The 27895-nt window shown below is 47.8% G+C and overlaps 12 protein-coding genes across 12 annotated transcripts; 8 read left to right on the forward strand and 4 right to left on the reverse strand.

The window, feature by feature from the left end:
• Positions 1–1086: 1086 nt before the first annotated feature.
• Positions 1087–3911, forward strand: PGRI_078890 (Pumilio-family RNA binding repeat-containing protein; the record flags this gene model as incomplete). Its single annotated transcript, XM_040795603.1, has 7 exons — positions 1087–1161; positions 1222–1335; positions 1396–2418; positions 2470–3096; positions 3209–3488; positions 3541–3631; positions 3698–3911. The coding sequence occupies 7 exons, from the start codon at positions 1087–1089 to the stop codon at positions 3909–3911; spliced, it is 2424 nt and encodes an 807-aa protein (XP_040651168.1).
• Positions 3912–4281: 370 nt separating this feature from the next.
• PGRI_078900 (DUF5572 domain-containing protein) lies at positions 4282–4871 on the reverse strand (the record flags this gene model as incomplete). Its single annotated transcript, XM_040795604.1, has 2 exons — positions 4282–4636; positions 4690–4871. The coding sequence occupies 2 exons, from the start codon at positions 4869–4871 to the stop codon at positions 4282–4284; spliced, it is 537 nt and encodes a 178-aa protein (XP_040651169.1).
• A 645-nt stretch (positions 4872–5516) lies between these two features.
• PGRI_078910 (TFIIH/NER complex subunit SSL1) lies at positions 5517–6631 on the reverse strand (the record flags this gene model as incomplete). The annotated part of the gene is made up of 4 exons (XM_040795605.1): positions 5517–5642; positions 5722–5965; positions 6029–6189; positions 6242–6631. 4 exons carry the CDS (start codon positions 6629–6631, stop codon positions 5517–5519), a joined length of 921 nt encoding a protein of 306 aa, XP_040651170.1.
• Positions 6632–7066: 435 nt separating this feature from the next.
• Positions 7067–11843, forward strand: PGRI_078920 (Small GTPase superfamily; the record flags this gene model as incomplete). The annotated part of the gene is made up of 15 exons (XM_040795606.1): positions 7067–7104; positions 7217–7386; positions 7452–8098; positions 8163–8280; positions 8349–8465; positions 8525–8550; positions 8609–8819; positions 8868–8938; positions 8996–9438; positions 9495–9707; positions 9773–10363; positions 11056–11179; positions 11245–11292; positions 11346–11573; positions 11649–11843. The coding sequence occupies 15 exons, from the start codon at positions 7067–7069 to the stop codon at positions 11841–11843; spliced, it is 3240 nt and encodes a 1079-aa protein (XP_040651171.1).
• A 998-nt stretch (positions 11844–12841) lies between these two features.
• On the forward strand, positions 12842–13905 carry pmp47 (putative peroxisomal membrane protein Pmp47; the record flags this gene model as incomplete). The annotated part of the gene is made up of 3 exons (XM_040795607.1): positions 12842–12954; positions 13009–13733; positions 13790–13905. The coding sequence occupies 3 exons, from the start codon at positions 12842–12844 to the stop codon at positions 13903–13905; spliced, it is 954 nt and encodes a 317-aa protein (XP_040651172.1).
• Positions 13906–14924: 1019 nt separating this feature from the next.
• On the forward strand, positions 14925–17846 carry PGRI_078940 (WD repeat protein; the record flags this gene model as incomplete). Its single annotated transcript, XM_040795608.1, has 1 exon — positions 14925–17846. One exon carries the CDS (start codon positions 14925–14927, stop codon positions 17844–17846), a length of 2922 nt encoding a protein of 973 aa, XP_040651173.1.
• Positions 17847–18260: 414 nt separating this feature from the next.
• Positions 18261–19254, forward strand: PGRI_078950 (WW domain-containing protein; the record flags this gene model as incomplete). Its single annotated transcript, XM_040795609.1, has 2 exons — positions 18261–18346; positions 18417–19254. 2 exons carry the CDS (start codon positions 18261–18263, stop codon positions 19252–19254), a joined length of 924 nt encoding a protein of 307 aa, XP_040651174.1.
• A 320-nt stretch (positions 19255–19574) lies between these two features.
• On the reverse strand, positions 19575–20509 carry PGRI_078960 (uncharacterized protein; the record flags this gene model as incomplete). The annotated part of the gene is made up of 3 exons (XM_040795610.1): positions 19575–19780; positions 19847–19939; positions 20029–20509. 3 exons carry the CDS (start codon positions 20507–20509, stop codon positions 19575–19577), a joined length of 780 nt encoding a protein of 259 aa, XP_040651175.1.
• A 141-nt stretch (positions 20510–20650) lies between these two features.
• On the forward strand, positions 20651–20917 carry PGRI_078970 (Non-classical export protein 1; the record flags this gene model as incomplete). Its single annotated transcript, XM_040795611.1, has 2 exons — positions 20651–20673; positions 20740–20917. The coding sequence occupies 2 exons, from the start codon at positions 20651–20653 to the stop codon at positions 20915–20917; spliced, it is 201 nt and encodes a 66-aa protein (XP_040651176.1).
• A 373-nt stretch (positions 20918–21290) lies between these two features.
• Positions 21291–23201, reverse strand: hsp70 (molecular chaperone Hsp70; the record flags this gene model as incomplete). Its single annotated transcript, XM_040795612.1, has 1 exon — positions 21291–23201. The coding sequence occupies one exon, from the start codon at positions 23199–23201 to the stop codon at positions 21291–21293; it is 1911 nt and encodes a 636-aa protein (XP_040651177.1).
• Positions 23202–24510: 1309 nt separating this feature from the next.
• PGRI_078990 (OPT family oligopeptide transporter) lies at positions 24511–26808 on the forward strand (the record flags this gene model as incomplete). The annotated part of the gene is made up of 1 exon (XM_040795613.1): positions 24511–26808. One exon carries the CDS (start codon positions 24511–24513, stop codon positions 26806–26808), a length of 2298 nt encoding a protein of 765 aa, XP_040651178.1.
• A 458-nt stretch (positions 26809–27266) lies between these two features.
• Positions 27267–27769, forward strand: PGRI_079000 (histone H2A.Z-specific chaperone CHZ1; the record flags this gene model as incomplete). The annotated part of the gene is made up of 3 exons (XM_040795614.1): positions 27267–27392; positions 27458–27467; positions 27567–27769. The coding sequence occupies 3 exons, from the start codon at positions 27267–27269 to the stop codon at positions 27767–27769; spliced, it is 339 nt and encodes a 112-aa protein (XP_040651179.1).
• Between the last annotated feature and the right edge of the window lie 126 nt (positions 27770–27895).

Raw genomic sequence — 27895 nt, forward strand, 5'->3', positions numbered from 1 at the left:
TGATATATGAATATATACCTGATACCTGATACCTAGGCGAAACAAAGGAATTGTTGGGAAAATATAAGTCGGAGAGATATCCACTCCAATAAATTGAAATCAACGCGACCACGGATATGCAATTTGATTTCCCATGTACTCCGTACCGCCACTTTACATTACGGGATATGTCTGATAGAAATATATCTAGAGTATCAACCGCGTATTATTCTAATTATCTAGTGTTTTCTACTTTTTATATATATATTGTTTTTGTTTTATTTTTTAAATTAAAAAAATATTGCCCTTTTCTATAATAAGAAATGTTCCTCCGTCTTCGTATGGCTCTTTTGTATTACGCGTCATCTGGGTCACGTGACATGGACCCTGATCTGCATGCAAAATGTCTTGGCTTTGGGAAGTCTGGGAAGCTTAGGGCGAAAGGTACGAAGTGATTGGTCTAATAAATCTATATACAGGTACTTATGCAGCGTCTGTTCTTGTAAGAGGTTAATAACATGATATTTTTGATACATGATGATATTTATGGGATTAGGGTTATATTTAAGCTATATTATCGTCTTTTACACACCTGGTATAAATCTCAGGCTATTGATTTGATATTAGAATCCTATATACATCCCTATACATACATATTTACCTATATGAATATGTACCATGAAAATAGACAACTATGCCTAATTGGGTAAGTCCATAGGGAAGTATACAAGGTTCTGTTCTGACTCTGCTCCTTCCTCTTGTCTCTTGTTTCCTCGTTCCCTGTCCCTCTTCCATCCCGCATCTCAACTTCTTCTATCTTCCAGTCTAAATCTCGTATCACCACTCAACTTCTTCATTTCCAAAAGTTCCCTTATGTTTACCATCATCTCGCAAGAATCTGCTCGGAATCCTTTTCGTTGCATGTAAACTCACTTGGTTTCCAACGAGCCTGTTTGTCCCAACCTTCACCCAGCAACTTGATTACTCTTTTTTTTTCCCTTTTCTTTTTCTCTCTCTCTATCTCTGGCCTTTTTTTTCCTGTTTCACTTTTAATCTCTTCTAGCTGAGAATATGTCTACCTTAAGCGGACCTTCATCACTTGGTCGCATGGGTAACGGAGGACGTTATACCTCCAATGATGGCATTGACGTGCGAAATATATCTTTTGGACATGAATCCTCGGTATGACTTCTTGAGTGGCAACCCTTGAACCAAATTCTATACTAACCACATTGGCTGCAGCAGAGCCCTCAGAACTCGATCGCTCATTACGGCTCCTCCGATGTGGCTGAAACATCCCGACATGGAAAATTGCAGGTCTCGTCTGGCGAAGGGGCCGAGCACTCATCGGGTAAGGTGTGTGTTTCCTGTGGTATTGATTCACGTATGTGTACGTGTTTGATCTCACAATCCCAGAAGCAGAAGCTAGATCATATCAAAGTTGAACCTTTGAACGGACAAAGGTCGGATCTTGACAGAATACTGGCAAAAATTTCTCCCAGAACAATCCCCCTTCAACGATCTGAAACTGATCGCTCTTCTGCTTCGTCTCAGACAACTCCGGCCACAACGGTGCCAGCTTTAACCCTAACTGAAACCACCCAGCCCTACCCCCAGGAAGACAGAACGGTAGAGCTTCTTCGCCTTAAGCAGGAGCTCCTTGCTGCAAATTCCAAGATTGCCCTGCAGGAGCAAGAGCTTGCCCAAACCCGCGTGATAAAACATACTTTGGATCAGACCATCGGTCCGTCATCAGAGGTAGATTTCGGCAACCGCGAAATTACAGAGCAGACCATCAGTCACCTGCAGAATGCTTTCAACGCATCTAGCTCTGCATTCAGTCAGTTTCAAGAGGTGTGGGGTGCTCAAGACGATTCGCAATCTGATGTCTCGGATCCACTGTCTACAGGAGCTTACAACAGATCTCGCGGGCTCTGGGTCCAGAACAATCCTGCCACTGATAGAGAATACGGAGAGAGCCTTTCAGGTACCAGCAGCTCTACAAGTCAGGACCCAAATCGGTTCTGGGGACTCTCTAATGTGTATCCTCCGTTTGCCGGTCCACCATCCCTGCAATCACAAAGGGCACATTCGGGGACCTCAGCTAGTCCATGTGGATTCTACTCACGTCCCATCGGGGAGCAGATGTTGTATCCTCCAGGACCCATCACCGGCGCTCGTCGCTCTAATACTCAAAGCAGTAGGGGTGGATCTCTATTCCCAATTCAGTCTACTCCTTGGGGTGAATTTGCTTCTGGGTCCTCTAGTGAGCAGACTCCCAAGCCACCTGCTTCGCCGAAGAGACCTCCAAGCGCCTTTCAACAGGTCGGGCTTTACTCTGTACCCTCTTACTCCCATCGACCGATTGGGAGCCCCTTATCACCTACTGCTGCCGAGTTTACAGGTATCAGCACGAATGAAGCCACTTGGACCAACTCGGTAATGGATAACTGTGTGTGCTGTGCTTGCATTCATTCTAACTCTTATCAGATGAGCGGCAATTCCATCCAGACGTACGTGTCACCACTCGAACCACTCAATTACCGACGACTGCTTGACAAGAATGTGTCGTGTGACTGGAAGTACATTGTAGACAAGATCATCTGCAACAATGACCAGCAAGCTTCCATATTCTTACAGCAAAAACTCAAAGTTGGCACAACTGAGCAAAAATACGACATAATCGAGTCAATTGTGCATCAGGCCTACCCTCTCATGGTCAACCGCTTTGGAAACTTCCTCATACAACGCTGTTTTGAACATGGAACCCCGGAGCAAGTCGTCGCCATCGCCAATGCGATCAGAGGCAACACGCTAAACCTCAGCATGGATGCATTTGGCTGCCACGTGGTCCAAAAGGCGTTTGACTGCGTTTCAGAGGAGCATAAAGCGATCATGGTACATGAACTTCTCCGCAGAATTCCTGAGACGGTGGTCCACCGATATGCGTGCCATGTTTGGCAGAAACTCTTTGAGCTCCGATGGAGTGGTGAGCCTCCACAGGTGATGGCTAAAGTGAATGAAGCATTACGCGGTATGTGGCATGAGGTTGCCCTTGGAGAGACAGGAAGTCTTGTCGTTCAGAACATCTTTGAGAATTGTGTGGAGGATGAAAAGGTGAGATTCCCCGTCACCCCGAGCTGCTAAAATGCATCGACCCTCTTCTCTCGCTGTACTAGCTCTCTGTTTGGTTCTTTATAATGATCATACTAATGCTAATATTTTGAAGCGACCGGCAATTGAAGAAGTACTGGCGAAGATCGACGTTCTCGCTCATGGTCAATTCGGAAATTGGTGCATCCAACACATCTGCGAGCATGGTGCTCCCCATGACAAGAGCCGTGCTGTTGAGCATGTTCTTCGCTGGGCCGTGGATTACAGCATGGACCAATTCGCATCTAAAATTGTGGAAAAATGCCTTAAGATTGGCGGCACGGAGTTTATGGACCGTTATCTCTCTCGTGTCTGCACTGGCCGATCTGACCGACCTCGTATGCCATTGATCGATAGTAAGTTACCGAGGCTTTAACACAATGAGAAGGTACTGATTCTTTTTTATAGTAGCAGGTGATCAGTACGGTAACTATCTCATCCAATGGATTTTGATGAATGCCGCGCCTCATCAACGAGAGCTCGTGGCCAGTCACATTCGGTACCACTCCCTGACAGTTTTCACTTTCTACTTCGAGTGGGTTGAATTCTAACATGATTTAATTAGGAAACATATGGTCTCCCTTCGTGGCTCCAAATTCGGCTCTCGTGTGGCTATGCTCTGCTGCAACCCGTCTCATGCTACGCGCCCTGGTCCTGGGGCTGGAATGCAAATTGGCCGTTTCAATAATTTCAACGAAGACAAATTTACCACGAACCAGTCCGGTGGTCGTTTCGCCCGTGGACATCAATGGGGACCTAATTATGCGCCACTTCGCTGAGCCTGTGTCTTGATACTTCAAATTCATTCTTATCGCCCAAAAAAGAAAAAAAAAAAGGAACACCAGAACCAATTACAAAGAAAAAGCATCACTTGAGCATTTCACTCCCTCTTCTTCCAGGCAGACAGTCTGTCTTTGTTCATCAATATCTGTTGGCCCGATCATTTCTGTGCTTCAATATTGCGAGTTTGCTTGCCGATTTATTCATTTGGCTCGCTATCCCGTGGTTATCATTTCATTCAATCGTACAGATTGAGGCTTACAGCATGTCACCTTAATTTTTCTTAGGAAAGCCATATTGTTATTATCCAAATTCTATCCCATTCAAATATATAATCCATCATGAATCTCACGTGGGCAGAATATAATCTCAGGGAGCAGTGCTTGCAGTCTCATCGGAAGTAGTCACTGCTTCATCTTTCTCCCATGGTTTCCGTCGCCGTGGTTTCTCGCTGGAAATATCATGACCACTGAGCACTGTGTCCGGGATATCCTGGATTCCAGGTATTGGTTGCCCCGTAGTAATGAGTTCCACAATGTGCGCAAACGATGACGGATACGCAGGTTCAGGATTTGTTGAACCCTCGGCGCCAGATGTGCTTGGGTCCGATGCCTCGGAGGTTTGCAGGTCTTTATTATTGCCTAGCCCTTGGGGTTCCGTTGTCCGCGATACCAACCATGATTTAAAGGCAGCGAAGTCAATAGTCGGGGTAATATTTTCTTTTCTATACTCTCAGATTAGGACACAAACTATTCTATGCAGGCATTCCTAGCATACCGCGAGAAAAAAAAACACTTTGCTTGCAGGACAAGGTCGTCATCCCGGTTCATCTCCACCTCGGTGGCGGGGGTGTCAGGGTGACCAAGTATGATTGAGAGGCCATTTGCAAATTCGGGGTCGGATGTGAAGGAATAAGATTGTAGTCTTTCAAAGACTCCAGTTTCTGAAGGCTGCGCCATTGATGAAGAATACTGAGGTCTGGGATGCGGAGGATGCGGAGGATGCGGAGGATGGCGTGGGGCAATCTAACTAGCCGAGGCTCATGCGTTCTCCAAATTATTTACTCTGCATATTTTGACACTTTTTTTTTGAAGCCATTTATCTTCTCAAATATAAAGCCACCTATAACTCGCGAGAAAAATCGTAATTTTGTATATAAAGACGCCCGAACCCCCTCGTGCTACCTTTCCGCCTGTGAACATAAAAATCTAGGGATATCTTGCAACGCCAAACCATGTAATATTGGGACAATTCCACCTAGACCGTGATATGCATTGCACCTGACCTTGAAGTGGCTGCTCCAGAGTGCAAGGGTGTGCTTTTACTTTGACAGCCGGGACAGTTGTGCACAACTTCATGAGCAAAGAGATCACAGTCGATACAGAAGTGGTTACGGCACGCGGTACACTCATAGCGACTGCTTACGCTCATTCCTTTGGTCTGGTTCTCTGCCACTTGCCAGTGATCTTCCAAAGGCACGGATGGAAAAGAAAGACCACAGGCAAAGCAGGCAGAACTTCGCGAGGCTCGACGCCACGGCACCTCGACCCAGTTGATTAAGGGAAATAGATGATGATATGATCGTGCCAGATGAGTTGAAAGGATCAATGTGAGCCCACAAGATGGGCATTCAGCAGGAAGACTACACACTTTGCTGTTGCATCGTGAGCAAAGATAGCCTCCTCGTGAGGGCTTTGAATGGCATGCGCAGAGCGATGGGCTGGACTCCACTGTACGAGAAGGGAACCCCATCATCAGCAATGAGCTTGCAGATTCTTTCTGTGAGTAGGCAGCTGGGGGTGTAGTCACGTCCATCATCAGCTCTCGAAAGTGCTGCTCATTCAGTGCTACGCCATATGCTGTTTCATCACCACCGTTGGTCTTTGTACAAAGTTCCCGGCAAATTGCAACTTGCGCTGCGAGTCCCACGATACCAATCCGGATTTTGTCGTTGATCAGGGCATCTATCGTTTGGTGGATGTCTCCAGGATCGGAGGAAAGGAGGGAACCATATATAAATAGCACTTCTCGGGTGCCATGGCTAGGTGTATGGCTAAATTCACTGGTTAGTTTCGGGCAAATTTTCCCAGGCAATTTAGCCAGTATAAAGACATACAAAAGAGCACCACGTGCCATCTCCAATCCGTTTTGAAGACTAGGCAAACCTTTCGGTTCTTGTGTTTTGAGGGCTTGGATGGCTGTGAGGTGTTCTGTTGGATTACCACTCATATCACTGACTCGGAGCGCAAGGCCATCTCTCAGGCCGAGAACACCGAGCTGGGAAATGGGATTTTGTTCAAAGAATTCTCTCACGAATTCCTGAGCATACCGGAGAGTCAACAAGTATCTCGTGGGTCGCAAGTCCTTCTCGGACATCGATTGTGATAGATCGAGAATTAGGATGAGATGTCGAATGATACCACGTTGTAGTGGTGTGGTATCTTTCAAGAGCCTGGGCGATACACTTCAGTAAGGATATATGAGCGCTGTAAGAGGAATGGTCTGACCTTTTTCGTTTTCCAGCCTCTAGCAGACCTTCGACAGTCGAGTTGATGGTACCATCTGCACCCTCCACCAATGTCTCCCATGTTCTGGATAGCTCCCATTCTGCACCACCGCGCTGCTTTCTTTTGGCTCGCGGATTATCGCCCCGAGTCACCTGTAAATCATCTTCGTCTTCTGTTACATCCCCCACATATTCTTCGTCGGAGTCGGCCATGTTCGTAGATAAGAGTGGAGAGAGACAGACAGAGAGAGAGAGGATCTAAGCGGAAGACTGAAAATGGTCCAAGCTTCCGACGGAGCTCCGTTGGAGAATATCCTCCCTCTCTCCTCTTTCACTGAGTCGCAAAGTCGCAATCTCTTTCAAACTATATATATAATTATATAATTATATATTTTCAAATAGCTCCGACGATAGCCGTAGACGGTTAAGCTATAAATTCACCCCCCAATGTGGGGAAGAAGATTCATTCGAGCTGGTGTAGCAGTTCAAATCCGTCCAGTCACTGTCCGCCCTGCCCCTCCTCTTCTTTCTCGCACACTGCACCAACTTTCTCTTTTGCATTCTCCTCGACCGCGACCTCGCCTGCCTACACCCACTTTGTTATATCTGAAGTCCCCTCCAATTAGGCATTGTTCCGCCGAAGTCCGCATGATGGCGTCTCAAGAGCGAGAGACTCTTCCTGACGTGTAAGTGATGCCCCGCTTAGGTTATTCTGTTTCTTTTTTTTTTTTCTTTGCGTTCCCACTTTTGAGTCACTTTCTTTCTAGTCCCCAACATTGGAAACTGACATGACAATAGAGCTAAGCCTATCAACTACCATGTCTCTCTTTTCGACTTGCAGTTCGGTGGTTCATGGGAATACAAGGGTGCTTTGCAGATTGATCTCAGTGTGTCCCGTGCTACTAGCGAGATTGTGCTGAACTCGAAGGAGATCGAAGTTCAAAATGCTGAGATATTGGGGAAAGACGGTACGTGTGGGAGCATATTGGTTATGATATGGGGTAAAAGACTAATACCGGTTTTCTTACCATAGGGAGCCAATTGGCCAAAGCAACCCAAATAACCTATGACAAGCAATCGGAGCGAGTTTCCCTTGTTTTCTCGCAAGAGATCGCGCCGGCAGATGTTGTGCTTTCCATCAACTTTACGGGTACCATGAACAATGCCATGGCCGGCTTCTACCGCTCGAAGTATAAGCCCGTTGGTGAGCCGTCTGCCGACACCCCCAAGGAGGATGAATTTTACTATATGCTAAGCACTCAATTTGAGTCTTGCGATGCGCGAAGGGCTTTCCCTTGCTTCGATGAGCCCAACTTGAAATCAACCTTCGATTTCGAGATTGAAGTCCCCAAGGGACAGACTGCACTGAGTAACATGCCTATTCAATCCGAAAGAGACGGAAACAAACCAGGTTTGAAGTTTGTCACATTCGAGAAGACGCCGGTTATGAGCACCTATCTTCTGGCCTGGGCAGTTGGTGACTTCGAATACGTTGAGGCTATGACAGAGCGAAAATACCAGGGAAAGAGTATTCCTGTTCGAGTTTACACCACGCGAGGCCTTAAAGACCAGGCTCGCTTTGCACTAGAATGTGCTCACCGCACCGTTGACTATTTCTCGGAAGTCTTTGAAATTGAATATCCCCTCCCCAAGGCTGATCTCCTGGCTGTTCACGAATTTGTGAGTAACCACTTATTCCCTATGAGTTCCAAGCTTTTTATTTGAGCTAATTTCGGATCTCTAGGCCATGGGGGCCATGGAGAACTGGGGTCTTGTGACCTATCGAACGACCGCTGTTCTCTTCGACGAAGGAACTTCCGACAACCGCTACAAGAACCGCATTGCTTATGTTGTAGCTCATGGTTAGTCCCTATATTCGATCTCTGGGTGCCGGCGCCAGGATTGATTTGATGACTGACTCACTTTACAGAGCTGGCTCACCAGTGGTTTGGCAATCTCGTCACCATGGACTGGTGGAATGAGTTGTGGCTGAATGAGGGATTTGCAACCTGGGTCGGTTGGCTTGCTGTGGATCATTTCTATCCTGGTGAGATTTGTTCTCTTCTGGTTGAGGAACATCCGACACAGTATCTAATGTGCAAGCAGAGTGGAACGTCTGGTCTCAGTTTGTCGTACGGAATGCCCGAGGTAATATCCGCTGTCCCAAAACCAATATTAACGTTCTTTCAGGCTGAAGGTGTGCAACAAGCATTCCACCTTGACTCGCTCCGCGCTTCCCACCCCATCGAAGTTCCCGTTCGGAATGCCCTCGAAGTCGACCAAATTTTCGACCATATCAGCTACCTGAAGGGAAGCTCCGTCATTCGCATGCTGAGTGTTCACCTTGGTAGAGAGACTTTCTTGCGAGGAGTTGCGGACTACCTTAAGTCTCACGCATATGGTAAGGTATCAAACAAGAATATGAGTAACATTTGCTGAGTGGTCATAGGAAATGCAACCACAAATGACCTGTGGTCTGCCTTGAGCAAAGCCTCCGGTCAGGACGTGCATTCCTTTATGGTAAGTAAATATTGACTCTTTGTTTGGTCAGCCCAATATCTAACTGATCTGCACTAGGATCCCTGGATTCGTAAGATCGGTTTCCCGGTCGTTACCGTGACAGAAGAGCCTGGCCAAATTACCGTTAGCCAGAATAGATTCTTGTCTACCGGCGATGCGAAGCCAGAGGAAAACGAGACCAAATGGTGGATTCCCCTCGGCATCAAATCCGGACCGAAGCTGGCGACTGTTGACACCCGTGCGCTCACCGCAAAATCTGATACTGTTGGAGGAATTGGGCAGGACGGTTTTTACAAGATCAACAAGGACCTGTCTGGGTTCTATCGAACCAACTATCCTCCCATGCATCTGGCAAAGTTGGGTCAGTCGCTTGATCTCCTGAGCACCGAGGACAAAATCGGTTTGCTGGGTGATGCAGCTGCCCTTGCAGTCTCTGGTGAGGGCACTACACCTGCCTTGTTGACTCTGTTGGAAGGATTCAAGGAGGAACAAAATTATCTGTGAGCAACGTCTCCTTCTAGTTCTTTGCTGTCATCTCTGACCTCTTATTCTGCAGTGTTTGGTCCCAAATCTCTGCGTCCCTGGCGAACCTTCGGTCGGTTTTCTCCCAAAACGAGAAAGTGGCCGAGGGATTGAAACACTTTACCCTTAAACTGGCTTCCCCCGCGGCGGAGCGGATTGGCTGGGAGTTCAAGCCCGACGAGGACTACCTCATTGTGCAGCTTCGGAAGCTGCTCATTGCAATGGCCTGTAACGCGGGTCATGAAGGGTGAGTTCTTTTTCCCTCGTCTTCGATTGTTGGACATTTTCTAATACTGTCTCGAAATTTTATAGATTTGTCTCGGAGGCCAAGCGCCGTTTCGATCTCTGGGCGACCGGAAAAGATACCAGTGTCATTCATACTAATCTACGGTCAGTGATTTTCAGCGTCAATGTGTCGGAGGGCGGCCGTAAGGAGTACGATGCCGTTAAGGAGGAGTATCTCCGAACCGACTCTGTGGATGGAAAAGAGATTTGTCTGTCTGCACTTGGACGCACGAAGGATGCGGCTCTGGTAAAGGACTACTTGAACTTCGTGTTTTCGGATAAGGTGGCTATTCAGGACATCCACAGCGGTGCCGTATCTCTGGCCGCCAACTCGAAGGTCCGCCATTTGCTATGGCAGTATATCAAGGATAACTGGACTGCCGTGGAAACCCGATTGTCATTTAACAACGTTGTGTTTGAACGCTTTGTCCGTATGGGTCTATCAAAGTTTGCCGATCACCAGATCAGTGACGACATTGCGGACTTCTTCAAGGACAAGGAAACGGGGGCCTATGACCGTGCACTTGTGATTGTTTCAGACAACATTCGAACCAATGCATCCTACAAGGAGCGCGAGGAGGCGTTGGTTCTCGAATGGCTGCAGGCACATGGTTACGCGTAAGTACCTTAATTTTTGACAATTTATTTGTTCAAACTCTTTGGTTTTCATACAATGTAAAAGGGGGTTTCTAGATTTAGATCATTGGTCAGATGGGTAATATACCCACGAGGCTGAGTTTATGCACGGGAGAACAGTTGAGCAGGTGATTTCGATGAGAAGTGGAATCAAGTATAAAACGCTCGTGATATAGATGTAAAAAGAGAATCCAAAAAAAAGGTATAGAATACATGTATGTATCGAATATAGAAAATATAGAAAATCCGAGTGGTTTGTGACGTGAAACAAAGCTGCGCATCAGGTGCGTCTGCCTCCCTGCACCTCCTATCATTTCAGGCGACTGTTCCATCATTGTCCCCTCCCCCGACTTCCTAGGAACTTCGACTCCATCTTGTTTTTTTTTTTACCTTTCTTATATTCCTCTGGACTCGTGTGTACTCTATCTCTTCATTTCAACTTCTCCGCCTCCCAAGTTTCATCATGAATCCCGAGTAGTAAGCCTTCCCTATCTCCCATCCCCCTCAAATTCCCTTTTATGCGCCCTACTTTGGTCCGCTATATTAGTCTACTCGTGTGTTGGATTTGACTAATGTGATTTTGATTTCTAGAGTATCGTCGCGTCACTGATTTGATCGTTACCCGACCCAGCTCGCCAAACTTGCCGATCTCCGTTGCCTAACAATCGAGATAGATACGATTACCTTTTCAAGCTGCTCCTCATCGGTGACTCCGGTGTTGGAAAGTCTTGCTTGCTGCTTCGTTTTGCCGATGATACCTACACCGAAAGCTACATCTCGACAATCGGTGTTGACTTCGTACGTCTCGGAATCGACAGGATATTTGGCCGCAAGAGAATAGCGGTGCTGACGGGTCATCATAGAAAATCCGCACAATCGAACTCGATGGCAAGACCGTGAAACTTCAAATTGTATGGGTATATTGAATATCCAACACTTGAAGCGAAACTAATAATACATACAGTGGGACACTGCCGGCCAGGAGCGATTCCGTACCATCACATCTTCTTACTACCGGGGAGCTCATGGAATTTGCGTGGTTTACGATGTCACTGACATGGATTCCTTCAACAACGTGAAGCAGTGGCTCCAGGAGATTGACCGGTACGCTACCGAGGGTGTTAACAAGCTGCTCGTTGGAAACAAGAGTGATATGGAGGACAAGAAGGTCGTGGAATACACCGTTGCCAAGGTATGTCTACAGACTCACGTTGGGACGATGAGAAGAAAGCCAGCCTATTAACATGTCTTGATTGCACTTTTATAGGAGTTTGCCGACAGTCTCGGAATTCCTTTCCTCGAGACTTCGGCTAAGAACGCTTCGAATGTTGAGCAGGCATTCTTGACAATGGCACGGCAGATCAAGGAACGCATGGGAACGGCCACTGTCAACAACAAGCCGACCGTGCAGGTTGGCCAAGGCCAGGGTGTCCAGTCTGGATCGGCAGGTGGCTGCTGCTAAACGACACGATGTTCTCTTTGTGTGGTGCGGTGCTTCACTTTGGCGCAATGTTACATCATGAATTCAAGGGTTCCAAGCGGCGTGATATTTAATCGGCAGAAGTCAGGCTTGCTATGCCCTTTGGAAACTCGGCATGTTCCTGACGGGCAAGAAGATTCTCCACGGAGCTGGCAATCGTTATGATGCGGTTGGGGATCTCTTTTTCTTGCCTTGGATTCGCCTTAGACGACCTGCGTTCTATTCTCGTTCTGCGTTTGCTTATGCGATTACCGCCGGTTTCGTTTCTGCGTTCCTATGATTTCCTGGCCACGTCTCTGCTCTATTACCTTGGTCCATCATTCTCTCTGTGTCTTCCCCCCCCTCTTTCACCTTTTTATTCTCTATTTTCGCTTTTTTTTTTCTGTAGGTTGGATTTCTCTCTTGTGAATGGACTAATAGCGAGAACTTTGTGACTTCTCGAGGCATGTTGCCTCGCATGGGGCTACTTTCTTTTTCCGTTCCTTTCTAGTAAACTAGTGCGTTGTACTTTGTAGATTGCCCCTGAGTTAAATATAAAACTTATGCGTTGTCAAGGTATCTAGGAAGATATATAATCACATGCAAATCACAGGCACTTCAAACAATAGATCATCAGCACTTAAGATACCTAGGTAGTCCGAAGATATAATTTAAAATTCCGAAATTTCGCGAATGTGAAACATTCAAGTCACTTAGCATGCAGGTACCGAGGATATAAAGAAATCAGATCAAATCAAATCAAATCAAATCAAATCCTGAAAATAATCTCTGAACAAGGGGAATATGCGGGCGTTTCGGAATGCAGTGGAGTTGGGAGCCGAGGCACACCAGCACTTCGGTAAAACGTCATGAACATCCCATTCCCCCTTCAAGCCGACAGTCATTTTCGATGATCTTAAGTTCTAAACATTTTTAAGATATATTTCATCTTCTTCCTCTTTATAGGTCACACGTCACACCTGACAGTTCAATAATCCATTATGTCTCAAGGAGCCGATCAGAGAAACGCAGCATCTGCTGCTGTTCAGCAGAGTGATAACATCGCGCACGCGCTGGCGGGTGCGGGAGGTGGTGTTTTGTCGATGGTCTTGACGTATGCTTCCCCGCGTTTTCCCCATCGCTACCGCTAACCCCATACCCACTCTAGATACCCTTTGATCACTTTGTCGACAAGAGCCCAAGTCGAGTCGAAACGTGCGCACTCGACCACTCTTGACGCCGTACGCCGTATTGTACAGAGAGAAGGTATCTCCGGACTATACTCCGGCCTGGAATCAGCGTTGTTTGGAATCAGCGTCACCAATTTTGTGTATTATTATTGGTATGAATTCACGCGTTCAGCCCTGGAGAAGGCCGCCCTCCAGGGAGGCCGAGCCTCGAAAAAGCTCACGACGGTGGAGTCTATGATTGCGGGTGCTATTGCAGGGAGTGCCACAGTGCTGATCACCAACCCGATCTGGGTCATCAACACTCGCATGACTGCCCGCAAGTCTGAGGCGGAGGAAACATTGCCTGGTGCTAAGAAAACGAAGGCATCCACCCTCAGCACCCTAATGGACCTCCTCCAGCAGGAGGGCCCCAAAGCCCTATTTGCCGGCGTCCTCCCGGCGTTGGTCCTGGTAATCAACCCAATTTTGCAATACACTATCTTTGAGCAATTGAAAAACGTGGTGGAGCGCCGCCGGCGTATGACCCCGAAGGATGCGTTCTACTTAGGTGCACTGGGCAAAATCTTGGCCACTAGCCTCACCTACCCATATATCACCATCAAGAGCCGAGCGCATGTTGCCAGCAGGGATGGCCCCAAGGAGAGCTTGAACGGAAGCCTGAAGAGGATCATTCAGGAAGAGGGCTGGAAGGGACTGTACAAGGGTAAGCATTTTCTTCGAAAGTCATACCTGGCTGTTCACTAACATATTTTCCTTAAGGTATTGGGCCGAAGGTTACCCAGAGCGCCATCACTGCTGCATTCCTATTTGCGTTTAAGGATGTGCTATATGATATGATGGTATCTGCCCGTAGAAAGGGCCGCATCGCTAAATAGATGGGGCAATTATTTCCAAGTCTACCAGACATATGTGACAACTCATATGGTCACGCTTTCTGGGGAGACAGGGTCGGAACCCTCAAATGTTCACTATGTATACTTGTTCGAGTTCGATGGCTTGGTGAAAGCTCTCAAAGTTCTCGAAGATTTCGGGGACTCTTTTCAAAGTGATACCCAGGTACCCTACAAATCTGTAGATTAATTAATTAAATTGAAATTACTTTACATCTTCACACATCAATTCTATATTCATTGAAGACTCTTATAGTTACAAAAAAGGTCCATAGTTCAAATCTGACCGCCTTACCTTGGTTCACCGCCCATCGCCGCTCTTACCCGCGTTATCGCGTTCTTGACGCGATTCTGCTCCATTTCTCCACACTTTCTCCTGTATCTTCTGCAATCTGGACAATTTTCAGTTCGGGCACTGATTTCACTCTGTCTCTCAATCTGTATTTGGGGATTCTACACATATTTCTCTCAGGTATACTTCTCTCGGTTCGTTTACATGGGAAAACTCCTAATGCGTGGTAGATCCAAGCTTGCCTGTCCATTGTCGCACCGCATAGCATCACCCTTGTGACCCTCGTGCCCCTCGCTTGGAAGTTCTGTGCTCGATACAGATATTGAATTGCCCATTCAGAAACAATATCTTGAACGACTGCATTGCCTAATTTAGCTCTAATTGGGCTGTCAAGGCTATACCGGGACAATTTCTTTCCTAGCAAAGCTATCAAAGACATACGTTGGTTGCTGCTAAAGGAAGGACAGAAACAGACTTATGGGACTGATGGGCTGGAAGACAAGAACTGAAATCTTGGATTCAGTGTGAGAGCGGGAGGCCGATGTTATGTCTTTCTCACTTTGCAATCGTCCGAGACCAGACGTGAGCGAGCCGAAATTCACATCATTGAAGTCAAAAATGTGAGAGATCTCTTGTTCCTTTCTATATTCAAATCTGACTGTTGGTTTTTTTTTTCCTTTTCCTAGCCCAGAACGTCAGCTGTGCTGCTGAAATGTCTCACGACTTTTTTAGTATTAAGGACCAGGGTATAGCCCCTGTATTTCCTGGTCTGTCAGCCCGAAGCATCCCAGAAAACCCAGATATTCAACGTGAGACTCTGCGTTTGCTCCTGCAGTATTCTAGAGCCTCTTGTCTGCCGTCAGCTCCGGCCACTTCTGGCCATACGGCTCAAGATGACTGGCAGACTGAAGTCCAGCCCAGTGAGGCCTCACCTCTCCAAGTATCACCTCGACCCACGCGTTCATCAAGTGGTAGCCGTGCCACTCGATCTTCTCCTTCTCACTCTGTCCCTGCTTCCTCTGGCAGTCCAATCCGAGTTTCTCCTCGCACTTCTTCGCGCAATTCCTCCCGTGCTTCCTCCCGCGCTCCCTCTCGACTTCCATCTCCCCCAACAGTTTCTGTCTCGTCCTCATATGGCATCTCTCCCAGCCATCGCGAGCGTCAACGAACTCTTAGGGAGAGTGTGGCAATCTCAAATGCCAGTAGGAACGATGAGATAGTTGCTCCTATATTAAAACAACATTTCTCATACCCACCCGAAACCATCTCATCTGCCTCCAGAACACCACAACCCTCGCGGTCAATATCACCGACAGCCGAGCAAAATCTCATCCGTCGCTCTAGTCGAAATAGAGTTAAACCAACCAATTATTATGCCAATCCTTGGGTCAATGTTCGTCTTGACTCTGAAGAGCCAGGCACAACTGTTGAATCTATTTCGGACCCAGTCGTGTCTGCGCCACAGGAACCGAGCCGGGTTTTACCCCGCCGCGCAAATGTCCAAAAGCTACTGTACAACCGTGAGCTTGGAGGTGGAATTAACCGTCCCATTGTCACTGATGTGATCTCGGATCTGAGACCATGGAAGTCATGGCAAGGTGCTTCGGGTGATCTTCTTGTTTTGGCTTGGTCGCCTGATGGCACTCAGTTTGCGGCAGGCGCCGCAGCTAAATCAGACGAACATAATATGCAGTACAACAAAGCCAACAATCTTCTTTTGGGCGATCTTCAAAGCAATCGCCTAAAGGAAATTCCGGATCATTGGATTCCACGACCAACATCCTCAACGGTCGATGACCCGCGGCTTTTCATGAGCGTTAATAATATGCAGTGGATTGGTAACCGACTCTACACTGCTAGTTTCGACAAAACTGTCAAAATTTGGGACGTGGAATCACTTCGCAATGTATCCTGTATCCATACCTTGCAGCACGAGTCCCGGGTGGCGGTGATGTCCGTCTCGAAATTCAACCCGAATATATTGGCTACAGGGACAGAGTCAATTTTGGTCTGGGATACACGAGATCCGGAAAATTTAACGTCAACTCTTCTTCCCATCGACCGCGATGCACGATATAAGCCCAGCTTTGAGTTTTCTTCAACGGCTCTGGCCTGGGGACATACTCCATCGACTAAGGAATTCTTAGCCGGGGGCCTCGCAGAACCAGGGGAAGACCTGATATATAAAGGCCACTTAGGTTTATGGCGAGCCCGCGAATCTGCATTTCAGACCATCAGAATTGCGTCCAACTCACAAAATGTCTTCGACATTAAGTGGCATTCTTCATTGCCCATATTTGCCACGGCCAGTCCAGAAGACCCCCACAGCGCACGGATCAAAGGCATTGGCATTACCACGAAATCCATTGTGAGGGTATTTAGCCTCAATTGTGACCTCCAAAAGCGTGTATCATCCATTATGGAATTCTCCTGTCCAGCTTTGGATGTCAATGAGGTCAGTTTCTGTCCAATGGACTCTAATGGTACATATGTCACTGCTAGCTGCACAAATGGCAAAACCTATGTTTGGGACAATCGGAAAGGAGATAGAATTCTTCACGAACTTCACCATAGGGCCCCCCTCAACCCAATTGATCACCAGCGAAGCCGGGAGACAGCAGACGTGGGTGTTAGGGTAGCTCTCTGGGGTTCATCTATGGACCAGTTTTACACCGGTGCGTCCGATGGTGTCCTCAAACGATGGGATATTCGCCGGTCAACTGAAGATGTCCTCGTTGAGGATGTTGCATCTTTCGACGAGGAGATTATGTGCGCCGCCTTCACCGAAGACCAATCCCACCTCCTAGTCGGGGGTTCTGGAGGAGGCGTGCATGTACTATCATCAGGACCTTGTTCAGATCCCAACATCACGACTTTCGAGTTCGAACATGCCCCAGAGCCCGAAAAGCCTAGTGATAGTGGTGTCCTTGCGGGAAATCAGCTTATCGCATCCGGCCAGGTCGTTAGGCATGAAACATTTGGTATGGGCCAAGGGCCCTCTTACACGGGCCCTTTCGCCGCATGGGCTCGGGATGTTAAACCAGACCTTTCTGCTGATCGAATTATGCAACTCCCTCTGCTCAAAAAATATCAAATCCAACAATTGGATGGACCGCCCCCAGAAGATCGTCATGAACTCGATTTGAATCAGCGACGTGAGGTCAAAAGACAAATAAAACTTGCGGAAATACGAAATCGACGATTCCATAAGAGAAAACGCCAGGAGAATGATGATCCTTCTACGTTCATACTTAGTGGCCCCGTATTTTTGCCTTCTCTTGGCTCTTCCCGCCCGGGGAAGAAGAGGAAGAAGAAAGCTGAGAAAGTCGAAGTGAAAAGGAAAAAAAAACAAGAGGAGAATCATGAAGAACATCAAGATAAGAAAGATGACCGCGGTGAGAATGGGGAAGGGAAAGTCAGAAAAAAATCTCGCATTAAAAAGAAGGCTCGGAAGGGCTCCCGGATAATCAGCAACACTGAAGATGTTGACCTCACCCTCCTAGACTCAGATACGGAGGAGACATCAAACCGACATCGGTTTGACCTTGAGACACTGCTTGAGGTTCTCGAAGAAGATAACTGGTTCCCAGCTAGTGGAGAAATCGATCCTAATATCCAAAAGGAGATTGCCTAATGTGACACCTTGATACTGTTGTGCTTTGCATAGCATTGAAGCGTGGAGTCCTGATTTGGTTTAAAAAAAAATTAAAACAATAATTCACGCGAAAGAGCTATGTTGGTATATATTTGTAAGAAAATCTGATTGGAATCTTGAATGTGGTAGCCTGTTTATGACTACGGAGTACGTGTAGTTAACTAACTAGTTAGGGCTATATATGGTGACATCAGCCCTCAGCCACTGGAGGCGCAGTCTAGATGCCTGAGGCCCTAAATTCTCCGCTTATTCCCAGTATATATCCATGGAACCAAGAACACCTCTCTTTTACTCTCTCTCCTCTATCCTCTTTTGATCTTTTGATTACTGAAGCTTTAAGTCAACGCCATTACAATTTAATTTATCCTTACATTTTTTGAGGTAATCATACTCATGTCGTTCGCCCCGCCTTCCGGACCTCCCCCGCCCTCGGTACCCGACGGATGGAAAGCACAGTATGACGATCGATACCACACTTGGTATGTATTGTATATGCATTTATATGCATCTTAATAGAGATTGAAGTATGGCGTTCTGACAATCAGCTAGGTTCTATGTGGACCTTGCCACGGGAAAATCGCAATGGGACCGCCCCGAAGGCCCCCCACCGCGCGATGACGGCAATATTCCAAACAATTCTCTTCCGCCATCATACGCCAATGCCGGGCCTGGCGATCCAGCAGTAATAGCCAGTGCAGGAGATCAGAAGCAACATATGGGATCAAACAACCCCTATAATCCTTCAACAAATGCTGGCCCAGGCAACGCCAGCCCTCACATGATCGACGAGGACGCACGACTTGCCGCCAAGCTCCAAGCCGAGGAAGACGCCCGGGCCCACACACGAGGAACCGGAGCCGGATTGGGAGATCGCGGTGCCTCAACGGACTACTACAACGATGCCTCGCGGCCGCAGTCCACCGGTCCGGGCGGATATGCGGCGGGCCCAGCGTCGCATAGCCCAATGCCTGAGCAGGAACAGAAGCGCAGCAAGGGTGGATTTTTGAGCAAGCTGTTGGGCAAGAGCTCGGGCTCAAGCAGCAGACCGCCTCGGCCGCAGCAACAGTACGCCTCATATGCCCAGCAAGGTCCTCCCCCTGGTGCATACTACGGTGGTGGTGGATATCCTCCGCAGCATGGCCCCCAGCCTGGGTATGGACATCCCGGACCGGGATACGGAGGTGGATATGGAGGATACCCGCAGCAAGGTGGGTATTACCAGCAGCCAGCTCGCAGGCAAGGCGGTGGAGGTATGGGAACTGCCGGTGCTGCTGCTCTGGGTGTTGGCGGTGGTTTACTTGGTGGTATGTTGATCGCTGATGCTATGGATGATCACGATGATTACGGCGGCGGTGATGACTATGGTGGTGATGATGGTGGTGATTGATGACTCCCGAGGCGACTTCTAAGCTTGGCGTTTCAATTTTTGTTCAGCATTTTTCTTCTTTAGTTTGTTACTGGGATGGACTTCAGGATAAGGGATAGGCCTCTTTGTACAGCTCGAGGGACTTCTAGGCGCTTTGACATCCCTGGAGTTGGGGGAGGATTCCTTTTGTTTTGCCCAGACAACTCTAGTCATTTATCGACGGTTGGCTCCAAACTTTATGAGCCACGAGCAGCTCCAGCTAACTCTGTATCATACAATCAGCCGCGAGACAATGACAAGAAATCATGTCAAGAGCGGTCAATATTAAAGTAATGAATATTCTATCCGCGCCGCCGGGCAGGACCACTGGTATCTCTACCAGTTGAACCAGCCTGAGTCGCATCGTTGGCCGTAGGGTTAGGGGAACCAGTGCCCGCCATCCAGCTGGCAAGATCAAACCCACCACCATTCATGGCGTTGGTAGTGGCACCGGTTATGGGCGAGGAGCGGGAATGCTGCTCAAATTCAGCACGCATCTCAGGATCCACTAGACAAGAGAGTTAGACACCAAACATTTAAACAGGGCCAAGGAAGATGGGGGTGATAGACATACTACTATCCATGAGCTTGGGCATGATGAACATGAGACCCAGCGCGACAACGGCAAGTAAGACCATTGGGTTTTTGACAAGACTCAAGGGAGAGACTGCGATTCAGTTCAAGGTCAGTACAACTATAGACATTTACTGCAGGTCGTATCTACCAGGAGGGGTTGGGGGGAGGGGGCAAGCTCACATTGAGCACGCTGCTCATAGAAGACCTTCCGTCCAAGAAGTTTAGCCTCAACAACCACATCGGTCTGTTTCTTTCCAGCAATATCCATAATGTATTTCTCTGCGCCACGGTTATCCCATGGGTTCCCGCGGAAAGTTTCCCAGATACCGAGAATGGATCCATCAGCCGCAACATCGACGCGGTAGGGGGCAAAGACGTAATCGCCAGCGGAGCGGATATCAAGCAAGTATGACTCTGGCTGAGCATTGGAGTCGGAGGATGGAAGATCATGGAACACAAATGTTGCCGAGCGGGTCAACGATGCGGAGAGGATGTGATCTTTCCCACCGGAGGGGAGAGTTGTGAGAGTGGCATGGCTCGTTGCGGGGAGAGCATGCGGGTTTGGGAGGGAACTAGAGGCGGGGATGGTAATTATCAAAGAACTGGCAGATACTAGACTGCCAACTCCTAGCAGGAGAAGAGAGGGGAGCGAGAAATACATGACGGAGATATGTTGCTGTGGAAGATAGAGGGCCATGAACTGATCAGCAAGCAGTGTCTGTATCACGTGATGCATATGTTCACTAGCTCTTGGACAAGCATCTCGAATCAAATCATCTTGCTTTTCAAGACCCAGAGTACCATGCCTGTCTACCTTATTTCCAGGTATCTAATAGTCCCCAGCAAGTCTGGCTGCCCCAAGAGACTTATCATCTAACGTCATATGAATAGGATCGCGGATCCCCTCTTCGCCCTGACCATGGGTGTCTCTGCTGCCCTCACTCGCATCCGCCGTGACCAGCGCGAACAGCACCCTGAGCGCGCATCAGAAATCACATACGGAAGTATCGTACAAACGAGCGGGCACCGGTTAAGACGGTGGTGGAATGGAGACTTCCAGGACGTTTAAACAGGAATTGCGATGCATCATCGGTTTGGAGTTTTGGTCTTGGGGAATCTCACAAAGAGAATTGATGTTAACCCTTGTATTCTATTCGTACATGTATACATTGAACTGGTCCGATTTGCATTTGCATGAAATGGTTATACTCAACAGTTTTGTTAAAGGGTATGCTATACTATGATTTTTTACAAAGGCAAAGGTTTTTGAATTAAGAATAATTTTCATTCACTAGGATTTTTTTTCCCTAGAAAAAGAGATAGCCTTGTATCTATGCAATCATGCGCAAAAAGAAACCTTGATACCCCATAAGTTCGTAAAACAAGACGTGAAAAGTAAACGAGTGCCAAATGGCAAATAAGAAAGAATCAGAGCGAAACGTTTAGTCAAGCTCCTCGGGCTTCTCCTCAACCTCATCAGCGGAGCGGGCACCACCCTCGGGGGCACCGGCGCCAGGGGGAGCCTGGCCACCGTAAGCAGCGGAGATGATGGGGTTGGCAACAGCCTCAAGCTCCTTCTGCTGGGACTCGTACTCGTCCTTCTCAGCAGTCTGGTTGCTATCGAGCCAGCCGATGACCTCGTTGATCTTGTCCTCGACCTTCTTCTTGTCATCCTCGGAGATCTGGAGCTTGCCCTCGGAAAGAGTGTTCTTGAGGGAGTAAGCGTAAGACTCAAGGCCGTTCTTGGCCTGGATACGGGCAGACTCAAGCTCATCCTCCTCCTTGTACTTCTCAGCCTCGGAAAGCATGCGCTCGATCTCCTCCTTGGAGAGACGGCCCTTGTCGTTGGTGATGGTAATCTTGTTGGACTTTCCGGTACCCTTCTCGAGAGCGGAGACGTTCATGATACCGTTGGCATCGACATCGAAGGTGACCTCAACCTGGGGAACACCACGGGGGGCGGGGGGAATACCAGTAAGCTCGAACTTTCCGAGGAGGTTGTTGTCCTTAGTGCGAGCACGCTCACCCTCGAAGACCTGGATCAGGACACCGGGCTGGTTGTCGGAGTAGGTGGAGAAGGTCTCGGACTTCTTGGTGGGGATAGTGGTGTTACGCTTGATCAAAGGAGTCATGACACCACCAGCGGTCTCAATACCGAGGGAAAGAGGGGCGACATCGAGAAGCAGGATCTCGTTGGTGGACTTGGAAGACTGGTCACCGGACAGGATAGCGGCCTGGACGGCGGCACCGTAGGCAACGGCCTCATCGGGGTTGATGGACTTGTTGGCGTCCTTGTTGAAGAAGTCGGAGACGAGCTTCTGGATCTTGGGGATACGGGTAGAACCACCGACGAGGACAATCTCGTGAACGGAGGACTTATCGATCTTGGCGTCACGGAGGACACGCTCAACGGGCTCCATGGTGCCGCGGAAGAGATCCTGGCAGAGCTCCTCGAAACGGGCACGGGTGATGGAGGTGTAGAAGTCAACACCCTCGAAGAGAGAGTCGATCTCAATAGAGGTCTGGGCAGCGGAAGAGAGGGTGCGCTTGGCACGCTCGCAAGCAGTGCGGAGACGACGGAGAGCACGTGCGTTGGTGGTGAGATCCTTCTTGTGCTTGCGCTTGAACTCGTTGACGAAGTGGTTGACCAGACGGTTATCGAAGTCCTCACCACCCAAGTGAGTGTCACCAGCAGTGGCCTTAACCTCGAAGATACCCTCCTCGATGGTCAGGAGAGAAACATCGAAAGTACCACCACCAAGATCGAAGATCAGGACATTGCGCTCACCCTCGACCTTCTTGTCAAGACCGTAGGCAATAGCAGCGGCAGTGGGCTCGTTGATGATACGGAGGACATTGAGACCGGCAATGAGACCGGCGTCCTTGGTAGCCTGACGCTGAGAGTCGTTGAAGTAGGCAGGGACAGTGATGACAGCGTTGTTGACGGTGCCACCGAGGTAAGCCTCAGCGGTCTCACGCATCTTAACGAGGATCATAGCGGAGATCTCCTCAGGAGTGAACTGCTTGGCCTCACCCTTGAACTCAACCTCGATGACGGGCTTGGTAGCCTTCTCGACGATCTTGAAAGGCCAGTGCTTCATATCGGCCTGGACCTCAGCGTCCTGATAACGGCGACCAATGAGACGCTTGGCATCGAAGACAGTGTGGTGGGGGTTCATTGCGACTTGGTTCTTGGCGGCATCACCGATGAGACGCTCCGTGTCGGTGAAAGCGACGAACGAGGGGGTGGTGCGGTTACCCTGGTCGTTGGCAATGATTTCAATGCGGTCATCACGGAAGACACCCACACAGGAGTAGGTGGTTCCCAGATCAATACCGACGGCGGGAGCCATGGTGAATGTGTGTAATCGTTAAAAAAAAAAAAGAAGAAAAGTGTAGAAAGAGATTCGTGTGTCAAGAGGGTAGTGTACAGAGAGGGGGTATTTTGAAAGTGAGTGAAAGAAAAGAAGAGGAGGAGGGTTGCGAAAAGCTCCTATATATTGAGCGGTGTATTGCTCCAGAAGCTTCTAGAGGAAGGCTTCCACGGGGATCCATGAGATTCCACGAGCTTCGATGGCCTAGCAACCAACTCATTACGTCCTTCATTAAGTCTCTAGTAAGTTCCAGGTGTGCCTAGTGGAGTCTTCAAGTATACAAAATACTTGATTCTTTCTAATTTTATTCTTAACGATGACAATTCTATATTATTTTGGTACTTCGATGCAACAGTTTCTTTGATGTTCTCAGCTATTTTTTTTTTATGGCGGGGTATGATGTAATAGTGGGATGACTCTTAAGGTGTCGAAGTATTGTATTAATACAGGAATACAGGAATAATACATGTCTCCAGGGAGACCTTTTTGAGTATTGGTAATGGTTAAGTGAAAAAAACAAACATTGAAATGGAAATTATGTATGCGTCATAATGAATTCATGACTATAAATACACTTGTCATATTACATGAGTAATGGGTTATGTAACCTCCTTGCCAACCTTGGAACCTTGGAATCTTGGCAGTAACCTGCTTCAGCCCTGACTTTTTATAAACAAATCTTCCGTTGTCGAGAGTCTCCTTTTTATTTTATATCCTCAATATGGTAAAATCTTTTTAGAATTAATACTATTTTATATGCTTTTATATGACTTTTTATATGACTTTGATACATTTTCTATATAACTTTTTATACCCCTTATATTATAGCTAACATTTAGCCCAAATCAAACTTGAAGATTTATACAATGCACTGTGTGATATGAAAATGGAGCCGATATCATAAATTTGCCCTCTGCTTATCATCCCTAACTATAGACAAATCGGAGCTAACCCGGAGAAACTAGCATCTTCCCGATGTCTTATTCTTTTTAAGCCTTTGAGAAAAAAAATGCCCGAGAAGGCGCCATCCACGCTAAGCATTTGTCTTTAACCTTGTAGATGTAACATCGATAGCATTAGCCTTGACTCGGTCCAATAAGGTATCTTGGAGTTATGTACTGGCAATTGCGAGTATTTACTCCAATCGCACATCATGAGACATTTATAATAGTGTGCTTATAGCTTCTATTCCCATTTCATCTTCACTTTCATTCGGATTTTGGGATCCTCTTTTCCTATATTCGCTGCATTACAGCGTAAGGAACCCGTGGATAAGATCAAAATAGAGATGGGGTCAGAAGGCTCAGAGAACAAAAATGTGAAGGTGGCAGAGACTACAGTGGATGAAGAGAACATCGATTTCAAGGGGGAAACGGCTGCCATTGAACAAGAGACACACGACAACCCAGAGATTGCTGCATTGCCATTTTCGGTGCGACATTTGATCAATTTGACCGATGACCCCAGCTTACCGACAATCACCTTTCGTTACTTTGTGCTCTCAGTCATTTTTGTTATTCCTGGAGCTTTTCTGTCACAGATGAGTAACTTCCGCACAACCAAGGCACCATATTCCATCTTCTTTGTTCAAATTGCCTGCCACTATGCCGGTCACTTTATGGCCAGGGTCCTTCCAAATTGGAACGTTGGAATACCTGGTACTCGCTTTTCTTTTAGCCTGAACCCGGCCCCTTGGAGCATCAAGGAGCATGTCTTGGTCACACTCACTGCAGCTTCTGGGGCCACGTACAACCTGGGGTATGCTCCTATAGTCCTCGCAGAGCTTTGGTACGGTACACGAGTCAATCCAGCGGTTGCGATCTTCTTCATGCTTTCAATCGTATGGATTGGCTACTCTTTTGCTGCTCTTGCCCGACAAATTCTTTTGCCTGACCCGGAATATATCTGGCCCCAAGCTTTGATGCAAACGACATTATTTGAAACTTTCCGTAAAACAGACAATTCATCAGTTCTCGCTCGGCGTCAGATGAAGGTGTTCTTTTTCGCGCTTCTAGGGATGACCATGTGGCAATTCCTCCCAGAATATGTCTTCCCGTTCACCTCATCCCTAGCCTTCCTCTGTTGGGTGGCACCTCACAATCCAGTGGCCAACTTCATTGGCTCAGGTATGGGTGGCATGGGCTTCCTCAATCTCTCGTTAGATTGGTCAAATGTGAACTGGAATGGCTCCTCAATCATGACGACTCCATACTGGACACAGGTCATCTTATTCTTGGCGTTTGCTTTCAATTGCTGGGTCCTACTTCCTGCAGCGAAGTGGGGGAATCTAGGTTCATTCAAGCACGGACTCATGTCCAACAGCCTTTTCCTAGGCAATGGTACAACCTACCCAACCCTCGACGTGCTCACCCCAGACTATCACCTGAACACGACCGCTTACGAGGAGTATGGACCGATGTATATGGGGTTACAAAATGTGTGGGCGACATTTTTTGACTATGCCAAACTTCCAGCAGCGGTCACTTGGATCTTGACGTTTGGATACGCGCAGGTTTCCGGGAATCTCCAAAGAATCTGGTCGTCTCGAAAAGCAGAGAAATCCACGAATAACGAAGGTATTCATCACCAGTATCACGACCGTCTAAACGTTATCCAGAGACAGTACAAAGAGATTCCATGGTGGTGGTATGCTATTCTATTCTTGGTAGCCTTTGTCATTCTGATTATATTCCTCGCCCTCGGCCATCTCTTCATTCCAATCTGGACCTTGTTTGTGGCACTTGCGAGTGCTGCAGTTCTGGTCATCCCGTTTGCTTGGCTTTACGCGATCTCCAACTACCAGCTTGAGACTGGCTCTTTCAACGAACTCATGTATGGCTATATGGTCCACACAAAAGCCGGTGATGCCCACCAACACCCCTGTGGTCCGTCTGTCTATGGGTCTATTGCTGGTGACGCCTGGTATCGTGCGCAGTATATGCTCCAAGACCAAAAGATTGGTCACTACATGCACATCCCACCCCGGACTGTTTTCTTCTCTCAGATTTTCGGCACTTGCATGGGTGTTCCAATCAACTATGCCGTCATTCGTTGGGTCATGGACACCAAAGGCGATTATCTGACTGGCAAAAAAACGGATCCACTAAATCAATGGACAGGACAGTCCCTGCGGACCTCTAACACAATGGGAGTTCAGTACGCTGTGCTTGGCCCAAAGAGGCTGTTCGCTGAGACAGAAATGGCCGTGCTTCCGTGGTCATTCCTTATAGGGGCGGTGATTCCTCCTATTCTCTTCTGTTTTCACCGATTCTTCCCCCGGCTTCGAATTGACTTGTGGAACGTCAGTATCTTTTTTGGGGGGCTAGCGATGTTCTATGGTAACATCAGTACTGGTTATACATCTGCCATTATTGGTGGATATGTTGTAATGTACTGGGCTTACCGTCGCCATTTTGAGGTCTGGAAGCGGTATAACTATATTCTTGCTGCTGCATTTGATGCTGGCTTCAACCTCAACATGTTGCTCGTCTTCTTCTTTTTCGGAGCAGGCAAGCAAATTTCAATGCCAAAATGGTGGGGCAATAACGCAACATCTGTGGAAAGGTGTTTCGCTCTCGATAGCTGATTTACTTTACTAATTTGGTAGTATGAGGAATAGTTCTAATACGATACATAGTACTTGCTACTTTGGACTTCATAAGTGCAGGGGAAAGAACTTCAATGAAGTGCTGTAATACTCTTGTAAAATTGCCGATGGCCATCGGCAGTCATTGACCCATATAAGCAACTTGGATAGGATTGTCTTACTATGTAATTAAAGTCCAATAATTTGCTTACTCTGACCTTTCACTTGATTTTCCGTTCATTTTCCGTAGTTGGGTATTTGTACTTGATGCCTCAGGGCAAGATCTGTCACAGGGTTTGATCTCCCACGACAGCCAATCAGATGACGGGATCCCGTCCTTACAGGTTGTTTTGGTTCGAGGGGACCTTACTTCGCAGACCGTCTTTTAAATTCCACTTGCCCCCTTTCCACCAACCATCCTTCTTACAATTCTCCATCTACTCTAAACAAATCCCATTATGGCTGACCAGGCGACTATCTCCAACTCCAACGAGGAAGCCTTCGCCAAGGGCAAGGGCAAGGCTGACCCCACGCAAGATATGAGCATGGACGAGGAGAGCGAGTCGGAGAGCGAGAACGAGATTGTGAGTCTACAATGTCCACGCCCAACTACTTCTTTTTTTGTACTGACTTTCTTGCGTGTTACTAGGCCGACAATGGTGTGTACCCCACTATCCCCCAAGCAACCCATGCCTGAATGAACACACGCGGCATATCAATCATCAATTGCCTTCATACTGACTCTTTCTGTTTTCTAGATGAGGAGGATGACGCGCAAGACAATCTCAACGACCCCATCGACCAGAGCAACATCATCCAGGGTGGCCGACGCACACGCGGCAAGGTCATTGACTACTCTAAGATCTCCACCGATGAGATGGAGGATGACGAGGATGATGATGAGGAATACCAAAGCCGTGAGGACGACCAAACCAACGATGATGATCAGATGCGCGACTAAGCTCGATGAATACAAAACTACCGGGTGGCATGGAATTGCTTTGAACGATAGGCGCCACGGATCGGTCCACGATGTTTTTTTCTTTCGCGCATGCCCATAACATGTCACACGATTCTGTGATGACAA

The sequence above is a fragment of the Penicillium griseofulvum genome, assembly GCF_001561935.1.
Source record: "Penicillium griseofulvum strain PG3 chromosome Unknown contig_76, whole genome shotgun sequence".
Classification (NCBI taxonomy): domain Eukaryota; kingdom Fungi; phylum Ascomycota; class Eurotiomycetes; order Eurotiales; family Aspergillaceae; genus Penicillium; species Penicillium griseofulvum.